Here is a 13,488-nt window from a genome sequence, read left to right as displayed (position 1 = left end):
TGGTACCTTTTCCACAGCTCTCATTCTTAATAGCTGAGATATTTGTTTTAGAGCTTCTGTCCTTTGAGTAGGTGGTAGGTTTGGCATTCCTCTCTTCCCTGGTAGAGTATGGAAATGGAACCTGTAACCTTGGTCTATAGTTTGCAAAATCCATTTTTCCCTTGTGATGCAATGCCAGTTTTTTGAAAATAAGGTTAATTTTCCACCTAAGGGTGCTTCTAGTTGTTCCCTGGTAGGCGGTGCCACTGTCAAGTCACTGTGATTGAGGTGTTGTAGTGGTGGTGGCTGCGTCCGTGCCTCGCTGGTTGTTACCTTGCCATTGGCGTCCCCTGTAGGCACCCCTGGATTGATTTCAGCCTCTCGAACGCCTATTCCTGCCTCTCTGAGCCTTTGAGGAGTCCGGAAAGGACCAATTCTTGGAGGGCCAGTTCCTGCTAAACCTTGGAGGTTGAACCTGTAAGAAATCTTTCACCGTTTGTACAGATTTCGCCTTCTCTTCCATCTTTTTTAGTACCTGCTGAGCAGGGGAACCAAATAAATTGACCTTGTCCATGGGTGCATCCAAAAGCTTGGATTTGACATGGTCTGGTAATGCCTGTTCTTAACTGTGCCAGTCATGGCTGATCTAAAGGAAGCCTCCAGTGCATCATAGCCACATTTTAAAGAATGGTTACTAACCTGCTGTATGTTATGTACCATTTCCTGAACATATTTTTTATCTAAAGATTCTTCAGAGGAAAGCTTTTTAGTTAACTGGTCAAGCATAAACTCTTGATATTGAATCATATGAAATTGGCAGTTCAAAGCCCTAGCTGACAAGGTAGCAGAAGTGTAAACTTTTTTACCCCATCTCTCTAATGACCTGGATTCCCTTTCAGAGGGGAGGGGGTTTTTAGTAGAAGTAGCAGCTGCAGCTTTAGGGCCCTGGGCGATAGTCTCTGGATCTGCAAAAGGAGCCTTGTATAAATGGTGATGAGTGTCCGGGACCCTGTAGAACCTATCAGGCTTAGCAGCAGCCGGAGGTAATGAATCAGGAGCAGTGCAAGCATCATTAAATGCATCATCTACAACAGAAAGAACTGGAGGTATAACTAAAGGCCTATGTCGTGGCAAATGTAGAAAGGTTCTAAGCCTTTTTCTGGAGTCTGAGAAATCTTGGCCCTGCCACTGAAATTGTTCCCTCATAGCATGCAAGATTTCCCCAAAAGAAAATTCCTCAGGTGGAGAGGCTGAAGGAATGGACTCTTTCGCATCAGAGTCTTTGTAAGGAGAATAAGAAGCCTCAGGAAGGTCTGTATGTTCTGATTCATCAGAGGAACCATCAGAGGATACTGGTTCAGGGGGCTCTGCTCTAGGCCTCTTTTCTGGAGGTGGGAGAGAGGACCTGTCTGGATGAGGCTGAGATCCACGAATTAAAGAAATTAAATCCTCAGCCAAAGAAAGCATATGAGAGCTAGTGCTGGGCCTGTGTGTGGGGGGTTTGGCAGGCACAGTTTTTGAAGCTTTGGCTGCTTTAGCCCTGGCAAAGGCCTTAATAGACATGGCTGCAGGAGGCCTAGCAGATCCACGTGCAGGGGTGGAAATATCCAGGGGAATTATGTCTGATAATTCCTGAGAAACCGCAGCAGAAGGCTGGATTTCAGAAGCTGATTCTACCAGGTTAGAGGAGGCCTCGGTAGAAGGCATGGTTTCGGCTGGAGAAAGAACCGCTTGCTCGGTTTCGGCCAAAACCGAGACACTCGCGGTTTGCTTAATCGTGGTTTCGGCCGAGACCGCGGACCGCGAGTGTCGGTCCTTTTCTTTTCGTTTTTTGGAAATTTGCGTAGTCGGAGGATCTGACGGCATAATGTAGGCAAAATCAGAGCCGAAAATTTGTTCAGCAAACTCCGAACGGCGTCTAAGCGTCCGTCGGTTAAAAGAAGCGCAGGCTAGACAAGCTGCTACGTCGTGGTCTGGCCTAAACAATGTATACAGTAGGAGTGGAAATCTTTATGAGGTATTTGTTTCCCACAAGATAAACAGTTATTCACTTTCTCTGACATCGGCTGAGGCAAGAAAGAGTCCCCAACGGGGTACTTAGCTTTAGAAGTCTTCAAGTAGTATTCGGTAGTAGTAATCTCTGGATCTGACCGACCGGCACTTGCGAACAGCTTCTGCTTGGCCACGGCAAGAAAGACTGGGGAAAATGGCGTCGGCTGATGCCTTTATACCCGAATAACTGCAGCTATGACGTCAGGTGAAGTGCGACACCAGCCGAGGCCAGACCCAGACTTTGGAATCCGGCCGACCGAAGGGCTGCCTGACGACAGGACAACCCGACTGCAGATGCATCCTTGAAGGACATCTGTGTGGAACTGTCCCTTATCTTACTAGTCAGGTAAAGTAGGCACTTGATGAACCCTCAGCCTTCTTTATCAGAATAATCACTGTACCTCCTTCAATATCACTGTACATAGATAACACACTGGCTACAGCAACGTCATGGTCTATCTTCTTGGCACTAATTAAGTCACTCACTCAGATAGCTGATAAGGGAGAAATCATTTTGTAGCTTTACAGTTAGACTGTCCTTGTTGCTTTCAGAGTCCTTTCTTTTCGGAGGAAAAGTGCACTTTAATAGAAAAAAAAAGGCTTCAGAAAACAACCAGTAGTTTTAAAGTGCATAAAGCGCTTTCCGTTTAATAAAATCAAACTTCTTCAGATGCAAACATTCAAGGTACAAGTTTTAGTTAAATAAAGTACCAGGAAGTGCTTGAGCCTGTCAGCTCACATGCTCTGATGACATCAGCAACAATAGTTAACCCTTCCTGTTCTACACACTATGAAAAAAATACTGTTTAAAACTAAAAACGCTGGCATTCATAAACAAAGACGATTGAAGGTATGGTTTAAAAACAATTATTAACAAAGTATGCTGATGGGTATATTTTAAACAACAAAAACAAATATATGAAATAATAAGATTACCTATAAGGAATTACTATAAAATTTCTTTTAAATAATTATACTGTGCTAAAAATAATATATATGGGTCTACTTTAAAACACCGACATGACAAAAAGTACAGTTTTGTACCTACCATAAATGTAGATGTCCGAACTGGATAGCATCTGCAGTCATAACAAATGGGTTGTCCTGTCGTCAGGCAGCTCTTCGGTCGGCCGGATTCCAAAGTCTGGGTCCGGCTTCGGCTGATGTCGCACTTCACCCGACGTCATCTCTGCTGGTCTTCGGGTATAAAGGCATCAGCCGACGCCATTTTCCTCAGTGTTTCTTGCCCCAGATGCCAGTTGCCCTCTTGGAAGGCTAAATTTTGGATAAATGCCAATGTTTCCAAAAAAGTAGAAGGCAAATACAAAAAATAAGCATGTATGTACATATATACAAACAAATACACCATAAGAGACTCCCCCCCCCCAGCTAGCTATTAGGAGGGTAAATACCCTAGGAGTACCACAGAGGGGAAGGAGGGTGGGTAATCCTGACTGCAGATGCTATCCAGTTCGGACATCTACATTTATGGTAGGTACAAAACTGTACTATGTCCTTCATGGATGCATCTGCAGTCATAACAAATGGGTAGAATACCATAGCCAAACTAGGGGTGGTGGAAGAAAAATTATGGTGTAGTTAGGATCCCTTGCAGTACAGCAGTGGCAAACCCTGCTCGGGATCTAGAGTATAGAGGTAAATTATAATGCTTGGCAAATGTATGCACGGAGGTCCAAGTAGCCTCCTCAATAATGTCCTTGGTTGCCACTCCTCATAAGAAAGCTGTGGTAGTGGCTGTAGCCCTTGTAGAATGAGGTCTTATGTTCTGTGGAATTGGTTTTCCATGGTAGGAGTAACAGAATCTTATGCAATTTCCTATCCATTTGGAGATTGTCTGTTTGGAAATTGCTTTTCCTTCCCTTCCTGTTGCATAGGCTACTAAAAGCTGGTCAGTTTTTCTGTTACTTTTGGTTCTGTCCAGGTAGTAGCGTAACTGCCTATGTACATCCAAGGTATGCAGCAGTCTTTCCCCCCTGTTCTGTGGATTGGGAAAGAAGGTAGGTAGGTGGATTGCCTGGTTTAAAGACACTCTGGATACCACCTTAGGCATAAATGTAGGATTAGTTCTCATGGACACCCTATCTTGATGGAAGATTAGGAAGGGTTGCACTGCCATTAAGGCCTGTAGTTCCGAAACCCTCCTTGCTGAAGTAATTGCCAGTAGGAAAGCAGTTTTCCATGACAGGTGTTGCAGATCTGCTGTTGCTGCTGGTTCAAACGGAGGGAGTGTCAACTTTTCTAACACAAAGTTCAAGTCCCATGCTGGTAATGGTGGTTTCCTAGGAGGTTTTACATTCTTGATCCCTCTGAGGAACTGCCTGAGTAGAGGATGCGAAAAGACAGGTGGATCAAAGCTGTATTCTGCTGAAATAGCTGATGCATGTATCTTGATGGAGGAATAGGACAGGCCTGTATGTAGAAGCTCTGCCAAGTACTCCAGAATATTAGCAATATCTATGTTCGACACATCTTTTCCTCTTTCAGTACTCCAAATGACAAACCGTTTCCATTTTCCTGCATAGTTCCTTCTTGTTGAAGGTCTGCGGGCTTCAAGGATAATGTCTTTAACCCTTTGGGAAAGGTCTGGGTTAGTTGCTGCTATGTGATGTTCCAGGCAGTCAGTTGCAAGGTTTTTAGGTTTGGATGCATGTTGTAGTAGTTGTTCTGAGTTAACATCAAAGGCATCAGGGGTATTGACCACATTCTCTCCTGAGACATGCTCCTCAGCAATGGGTACCAGTGTTGTCTTGGCCAATTCGGAGCTATCAGGATTATCCTTGGACGTTCCTCTTTGATTTTCAGTAGTACCTTGTGCATCAAGGGAAGAGGTGGAAATGCATATGCTGTCAGGCCTTTCCGGCTGAAGGATAGAGTCCACCTTCCATGCAAGTGGGTGGAATGTCCTTGTGCAGAATTTTTTGAGCTGGTGATTGAGTGGGGATGCGAATAGATCTATTTGTGGCATTCCCCATTTCTTTGTGATGGCCTTGAAGATGTCCGGGTGTAGCATCCATTCGTGAGCATCCGAGGTGGTTCTGCTTAACATGTCTGCTAGGATGTTCTCTTTTCCCGGCACAAATATTGCCTGTAACTGGATGTTGTAGCTCAGAGCCAGATTCCAAAGGTCCAGAGTCATTCTGCATAGGGGGTATGAATGAGTGCTTCCCTGTTTGTTGATGTACCACATGACTGTGGTGTTGTCTGTCCTTATCATTAAATGGCCTTCTTTGAGGAATGGTCTGAATTTTTGGATTGCTAGTTTTACTGCCAGCATTTCTTTTTGGTTTATGTGCAGGTGCAGCTGGTCTTGAGTCCACAATCCTTGTATGCATTTGTCCAGCATGTGCACCCCCCATCCTAGGTCTGAGGCGTCCGTTGTGATGGTTTGGCTTGCTTGAAAGTTGTGGAAGGGTAAGCCTGGGTTTGACTGGCATGCTTGAGCCCACCATAGGAACTCCTGTTTTAGGCATGGGATTAGTGGGATTTCGGTTTCTAAGCTGTGCCTGTGTTGAGACCATAAATTCTTTAGGTACCACTGTAGCTTTCTCATATGCAGTCTGGCATGTGGGACCAAGATTATGCATGATGCCATGAAGCCCAAGGCCTGCAGAACTTTTCTTGCTGTTAGTTTGTTCTGCTTTGTTAATGCCAAGAAGTAAAGAGGGAGTTCTTTTGTTTTTCTGCAGTTCGAATGCCATTTGTTTTACTGTGTCCAATTCGCCCAAGAATGTTCTTGTTTGGGATGGTATCAGCCTTGACTTTTGTAAATTGACTGTGTATCCCAGGGCTTGTAGCAAGTAAATGACCCTTTGTAAATCTGTTGTCAGCTTGCTTTTGTTGTCCGCTTGTAACAGGCAGTCGTCCAGGTATGGATAAATTTGGATTCCCTGTAGTCTGCAGTGAGCGATTACTGATGCCAGGCATTTTGTGAATACTCTGGGCGCAGTAGATAAGCCAAAGGGCAATGCTGAGAATTGATAATACTCTGATCCTGCAAGAAATCTGAGGTATCTTCTGCAATTTGGTCGAATGGGGACGTGCAGGTATGCCTCCTTGAGATCTAGAGTTACCAGCCAACACTCCTTGCCCAGCATGGGAAGAAGTTGCTGTAGGGTCAGCATTTTGAATTTTGGGACGATGATGTATGTGTTTAAGACGGACAGGTTGAGAATGGGTCTCCAACTTTTCTCTTTTCTTGGTACTAGGAAGAGTCTGGAGTAGAATCCTTTGCCCTGTTCTGTTATTGGTACTCTTTCCACAGCTCTCATCTTTGCTAATTTCGCTATCTGCTGTAGAGCTTCTGTTTTTTGATTTGGAGGTAGGTTTGGCATTCCTCTTTTTACTGGTAAGGTGTGGAAGTGGAACCGGTAGCCTTGGTCTATGGTTTGCAAAATCCACTTGTCTTTTGTGATATAGTGCCAATTTTTCGAAAATAAGGCTAACTTTCCACCTAAAGGTGCTGCTATTTGCTCCCTGGTAGGCGGTGTCAGAGCCAAGTCACTGTGATTGTCCTGTTGCAGTGGCAGTGGTTGTGTCTGTGCCTTGGTTATTGCCTTGCCACTGTTGTCCTCTGTAGGCACCTCCTCTGGATTGATTTTTGCCTCTAGAGCGTCTATTCCTGCCCCTTTGGGATTTTGTGGAGTCTGGAAAGGACCAATTTTTGGCAGGCCAGTTCCTGGTAAACCTTGGGGGCTGAACCTGTAAGAAATCTTTAACTGTTTGAACAGATTTTGCCTTTTCTTCCATTTTCTTCATTACTTGCTGGGCAGGTGTCCCAAATAGACTGGCCTTATCCATAGGAGCATCTAACAGCTTTGCTTTAACATGATCCGGTAAGACCTGTTCTTTCAACCATGCATGCCTTCTTATCACTGTGCCAGTCATGGCTGATCTAAATGAAGCCTCCAGTGCATCATAGCCATATTCACCATTTCTAATACATATTTCTTATCTAAGGATTCATCAGAGGACAGCTTTTTAGTTAACTGATCAAGCATAAACTCTTGGTATTGGATCATATGAAACTGACAGTTTAAAGCTCTAGCTGAGAGAGTAGCAGAGGTGTAAACTTTTTTCCCCCATCTCTATAAGGACCTGGATTCCCTTTCAGAAGGAATAGGGTTTTTTGCTGAGGTCGAGGCTACTGCCTTAGGCCCCTGGGATATAGTTTCGGGATCTGCAAGTGGGGCCTTGTATAGGTGGTGATGAGTGTCTGGCACCCTGTAAAATCTATCTGGTTTGGCAGGGGCTGGAGGTAAAGAATCAGGAGCAGTGCAAACATCATTAAATGCATCATCCACAACAGGCAGTACAGGAGGTATAGCTAAGGGCCTATGTTGTGGTAAGTGCAGAAAAGTCCTAAGCCTTTTTCTTGAATCTGAGAAATCTTGTCCCTGCCATTGGAATTGTTCTCTCATGGCATGTAAGGTTTCCCCAAAGGAAAATTCCTCTGGTGGAGAGGCAGCTGGAATGGATTCTTCAGCATCGGAATCTTCATAAGTAGAAAAAGGAGCCTCTGGCTGGTCTGTAATGTCTGAGTCATCTGCAGAATCATCAGAGGACACTGGCTCGGGGGCTCTGCTCTAGGTCTCTTTCTGGGGCTGAGAGGCCCTGTCTGGGTGAGATTGGGATCCCCTAATTAAGGATATTAAATCCTCTGCCAGAGTAAGCATTTGTGAACTTGAAGTGGGCCTGTGTGAGGGGGCTTAACAGGCACTGATTTAACAGATTTGGCTGCTTTAGCCCTGGCAAAGGCCTTAATAGACATGGCTGCAGGAGGCCTAGCAGCACCACGTGCTGGGGTAGAGACATCCAAAGGGATGGTGTCTGATAAATCACTAGGAACCACAATTGTAGGCAAAATTTCTGAGGCCGATTCAACTAAGGTAGCAGGAGCCTCAGTAGTAGTCATGGATTCGGCTGAAGATTGACCGGTTTTCTCGGTTTCGGCCGAAACCGAGACACTCGCGGCTTGCTTAACCGTGGTTTCGGCCGAAACCACAGACCGCGAGTGTCGGTCTTTTTCTTTGCGTTTTTTAACAATTTGGGTAGTCGGAGGATCCGACGGCATAATGTACACAAAATCTGAGCCGAAAAACTGTTCAGCAAACTCCGACCGACGCCTAAGCGTTCGTCGGTTGAAGGAAGCACAGGCCGAACAGGCTGCTACGTCGTGGTCTGGGCCTAAGCAAGGCAGGCAGTAAGAGTGGAAATCTTTATGAGGTATTTGTTTCCCACAAGTTAAACAGTTATTGACTTTTTCTGACATCGGCTGAGGCAAGAAAGAGTCCCCAACGGGGTACTTAGCTTTTTAGAAGTCTTCGAAGTAGTATTCAGTAGTAGTAATCTCTGGATCTGACCGACTGGCACTTGCGAACAGCTTCTGCTTCGGGCGCCACGCGGCAAGAAAGACTGGGGAAAATGGCGTCGGCTGATGCCTTTATACCCGAAGACCAGCAGAGATGACGTCGGGTGAAGTGCGACATCAGCCGAAGCCGGACCCAGACTTTGGAATCCGGCCGACCGAAGGGCTGCCTGACGACAGGACAACCCATTTGTTATGACTGCAGATGCATCCATGAAGGACATCACTGACGACGAGAACACCAAGACCGGAAGATCGACAACTGAGATGACCGACAGTTTAAAAGCCCGATGCTGAGAACACCGACATGTTAAGGTAAGTGTGCGATAGTGACAGACGTTAGGGGTGGGTTAAGTGAGTTAGGGTTAGGGTGCGGGTAAGGTAAGTGTGCGATAGTGACACACTTTAGGCTTAGGGGCGGGTTAAAGTGAGTTAGGGTTAGGGTGCGGGTTAGGTGATTGTGCGATAGTGACGGAGACGGACCTTAGGGTTAGGGTTTGGATTAAGGTTAGTGCATAGATAGTTGTGTATGTAAGGTTTAGTGTAGGTTTGTAAGGTTTTTGGTGTGCTTGTTTTGTGTGTGTTTTTCAGAAAAGGTATTAGTTTTTTTTGTTGATTGTAGTGATTGTGGTTTGTCGGGCATGTGAAATTTCGTGCTTTTGAACTGTCGATCTTCAGGTCTCGGTGTTCTCGTCATCGGTGTTTTGGCGTGTCGGTGTTCTAAAGTAGACCCATATATATATATATATATATATATATATATATATATATATATATATATATATTATATCATTATATCATTATTTTTTAGCACAGTAGAATTACTATAGCTTCAATCGTCCTTGTTCATGGATGTCAGCATTGTTTTACTTTTAAGCAGTATTTTTCATAGTGTGTAGAACAGGAAGGTTTAACTACTGTTGATGATGTCATCACAGCATATGAGCTGACAGGCTCAAGCACTTCCTGGTACTTTATTTAACTAAAAGTTGTATCTTGAATGTTTGCACCTGAAGAAGTTTGATTTTATTAAATGAAAAGCACTTTATGCACTTTAAAACTACTGGTTGCTTTCTGAAGCCGTTTTTTTTTTTCTATTTTAGTTTATTTTGTGTTTTGTCGGAAAAGTACACTTTATAGCACAATCTCCCAACTAGTAACAGGCTCTTATCCAGTGCACCTTTACTCAAACTGGGAAAAATGAGCACTGCTTAAGTTCACAGCCCGACACTCACTGTCAATGTAACCTACAGACTTGAAAATGCATCATCATGTATGTTGTTTTGCTACCAGGAGACTAGCAGTACCCAAAGGGTATGACTGCTCATTGATTGGCTTCAGTTAATGCAGTTTGCTATGGCATGCATGCACCAGACTCTGAGGAGTGTCTGCATTCCAGCTGCCACGTTGTGTGGCTGGTCTGAATTCTTCTACTTACTTATCGCAGTTTACAGCTTTTTTCACACTATTTTTTTTCTACAACCAATACATACAGCTAAATTGTACTGAGACTTTGAGATTATTTTACCATCTTTCAGACACAAACAGATTATTTTACAAGGACCTGTCCTGTGGCATGGCATCTGATTTCTGCTCCTAAAGTTGCTATCACAAAAGCATGCAAGCAGTAGTTGTTGAGCTTTGTATTCTGACCCCAAATGAAACCTCACTTGATGAATAAGGAGGGCCACACTATATTGCAAATCAGAAAAAACACTCATGAAGTTAATATTAATGATCTTAATTTAAAAAAAAAAAACATGACAGTTTAGTAGTTACTACAGTACCTGAGGTCCAGCCCTTGATGCTGCCATATGTTCTCCATAATACGAATGATTTGCAGTGTTAGCATGTCTTGACGGAGATCTGAAAACCAAGCAGGCAAAATTAAACTTAGAATGAGGTCAAATTTACTGGCACTCACTTAGACATAAGCAGGCTGTCAGAAATGGAAAGAAAACTGAGATGTACTTTTAGATAGAAGACAGTCATCCTTTATTTAAAAGGGCAGACTCAATTAAGGTAATTTATAGTACCCACTAACACATTTTCTTACATAGACTCATTTAATGGAAGGTAAAAGTCGCTTCAAAGACTCAAGTGTTGAAACACATTCAACTTTTTTAATAAAGTATAAAACATACCCATACTTTGGAGTGAACTGCAGTGCTGATAGTAAAACCTAAGTTCCAAAAGGTTTCCTGTAATAAAAATCTTGCCTTCACTTTCTCACAAAATTCATTTATATTTAAAAAAAATATGTACTCACCATAATGTTCCATATGTGTAGTACATTTTCATTCTTCCTCCACTGATGGGTCGTGGATCTGACTCAGCCGTTTTTACCAGATCTTTGGATAAAAAAACTCTTGAGCTCCTCTTTTACCCACAATGTCCCACCAACCAAACATACCTCAGATCGAGTTTGCTGCTTTTAGGAATAAAGGACAACTTAAAAAGAAAAAGCTAGCCTAAGAAAAAGACCTGGAGCTCAAACAAAGAACAGCAGTTCCCAAGGGAAAACTCTTAGGTCTTTCCAGGAGGAAAGAGAAGGGGGTAGGTGGGTGGGAAGCTGAGGAAGAATGAAAATCGACAACGCAGATGGAACATTATGGTGAGCACGTAACTTGTTTATCTGATGCTGTCATTTTCATTCATTCCTCGACTGATGCAACTCATGGGAGGGTCCCCAGCTAGATGAACCTTGGGTGGCCCTAATGAAAGGATATTTCAGAGTAATGCAGAGCCAAAGGCAGCTCAATTCCTGGAAACCAAATCCAGTTTGTAATGAGCAATAAAAGTATGAACATTAGTCCAAGTGGCAGCTGCAAAAATGTCATCTATGGAAACTCCTGACCAAAAGGCTGAGGAGACCATTATAGACCTTGTAGAATGAGCTCTAGGAGGCTTATGTAGGGATAATCCTCATTTAGAGCAGACAAAGGCGATACAATCAGTCAACTATTTAGCCAGTGTAACTTTGTAAAATGGTTTACTCAATCTGTTAGGAGAGAGAGACAAACAACTGATCCATTCTCCTAAAATCCTTTGTTCTATGGAGATAAATGCAAAGTTGTGCACATCTAAAAGATGGAACATGTATTCCCCCTTACTTGAAAAGTTTGGAAAGAAAACTGGGAGGTTAATGACCTGGCTGATACTAAACTCAGAAGCTACCTTATGCAAAAAGAACAGGTTGGTCTGTAAGGAAACTGTCCTTGTGGAAAATTAAGTAAGGGGGTATGGCAGATGCTTATCAAGCTGATGTGATATCTGACATGGCTGAAGGTTTAAAGGGAGTTTGTGTTACGGCAAAAAGCAGGAGGAAGAGTAGGAATAGGATCCTTTAAAGGAGGTCTGAATAAAAAGGCCCCTTTGAGAAAAGGGTTTACACAACTGAGAAGAAGCTAAGGTGGAGTTATTTTTGCCTAGGTGGAAATTTGAAATGATAGCCAACTTGACCTTAATAGTGGAAAAATTATCCATCTCATTAAAAACTGAAGTCAGAAAATAAAGTGCAGCAGAAACAGGGGCACAGAAAGGATCCAGGTCTCAGTTTAGGGCCAAGAATGCCAACATCTTCCATTTACTTTTGTAGATCTTTCTAGCAGAGGTTTCTTGAGAAGATAATAAAATATGATGGACTGGGGAGGAGAGCCTGGGCTGTCTAGCAATTCATGAAATTGGAGAGACCACAGTTAGTCTGAGGCCTGCTATGTCCAGATGAGTCACACCTGTCAGGTGAGGCAGGAGGTCTGCAGTGTGATCCAGTATCCAGGGCAGATGCAGAAAGTGAGGCCAGAGTAAGGGGATCCAAATCTGATGAGGCCAAAGCGGGCAATGAGGATCACTGTGCTCTTCAAACAGTATGCTTTCTGCAGAAATTTGAGGATTAGAGGTAAGGAGGCGTAAGCACAGAGGACACCAGAGGGCCAGTCATGGACATCTCTTGGTGACTACCCCATCGGGGGGGGGGGGGAGATCAGGGTAAAAAACTTGCTGCACTTGTTGTTGAGGGGAGATGCAAATAGGTTGCAGCATAGCTGACCCCATCAAAGGAAAATTCTCTTTGCTACTTTGATGGTTAGAGACCACACACAACAGAATGGACCTGTTGAGTTTGTTCTCAATCACACTGGCTTTCCCTTAGGATGTGCACTATTATTAGAAAGTGACTGGAAGAGTTTGCCCACTGCCACACTCTCACTGCTTCTTGACAAAGTGAATAAGACTGGGTTCTTCCCTATTTGTTGATGCACCAGACTATGGACATCTGAATAAGAATGTCTTAAAGGCTTGCAACACTAGGAAGACTGCTCTCATTTCCAGAACATTGATATGTGCCTTGGTCTCTTCAGGGGACCATGTACCTTGGACTGTCCTTCCCAGAAAATGCCACCCCTCCCCAGTTGAGAGGCATCTGTGGTCACCGTGGCCTTGGGTAAGGGAAGAACAAATGGACAACCTTCAGAGAATTCACTGGAATGAATCCACCAAAGAAGGTATCTTTTGCACACTTGTCTGATCTTGACAGGAGCGGTTAAAGGATTATGATGAATATATCTCTGAACTGATAGCATCCATTGAAGAATTTGCATGTGAAACCTGGCTAGAGGAGCGAGAGTGATAACAACTGCCATAGATCCCAAGGCATGTAAAATTAGTTGAGCTGGTAGAGAAGACTTGTGTATTATTTTCCAGACCTGGGATCTGAGTGTCTGGATTTGGGCTGGAGGAACACAGGCTATCTGACTGACTGTGTCCAGATGAACACCTATGAACTCCAGACTTCGCAAAGGTGTGAGTTGTGATTTGCTGTAATTGACTGTGATGCCTAAATGGAGGCACAACTGGACCAAGTAGTCCCTTGCATGCAAGAGTGGATGCCTGGTTGGGGTAGTTAGAAGCCAGACATCTAGATATGGAAACACTCAGAATCCCATCAGTCTCACGTGAGATGCTACCACTCCCATGCATTTGAACACCTTGGGGGCTGTGGTGAGACTAAAGGGCAATGCTCTAAACTGGTAATGACTGGCTCCAGCAGGAAGTGCATATATCTTCTGGAATGC

At 43.8% G+C, this 13,488-nt stretch overlaps 1 protein-coding gene across 1 annotated transcript in view; it reads right to left on the bottom strand.

Moving 5' to 3' along the window:
* LOC122806106 (phosphatidylinositol 4,5-bisphosphate 3-kinase catalytic subunit alpha isoform-like) overlaps positions 1–13,488 on the bottom strand; it is a 943,896-nt gene that overhangs the window by 188,361 nt on the left and 742,047 nt on the right. Inside the window, exon 11 of the mRNA XM_044076344.1 lies at positions 10,204–10,282. Within this exon, the coding sequence (XP_043932279.1) occupies positions 10,204–10,282 (79 nt within the window). The remainder of the gene's footprint in view (positions 1–10,203; positions 10,283–13,488) is intronic.

Source organism: Protopterus annectens, chromosome 7.part0 (assembly GCF_019279795.1).
Source record: "Protopterus annectens isolate FY-2018-M chromosome 7.part0, PAN1.0, whole genome shotgun sequence".
NCBI classification, from domain to species: Eukaryota; Metazoa; Chordata; order Ceratodontiformes; family Protopteridae; genus Protopterus; species Protopterus annectens.
This window is presented reverse-complemented; position numbering and strand designations above follow the sequence as displayed.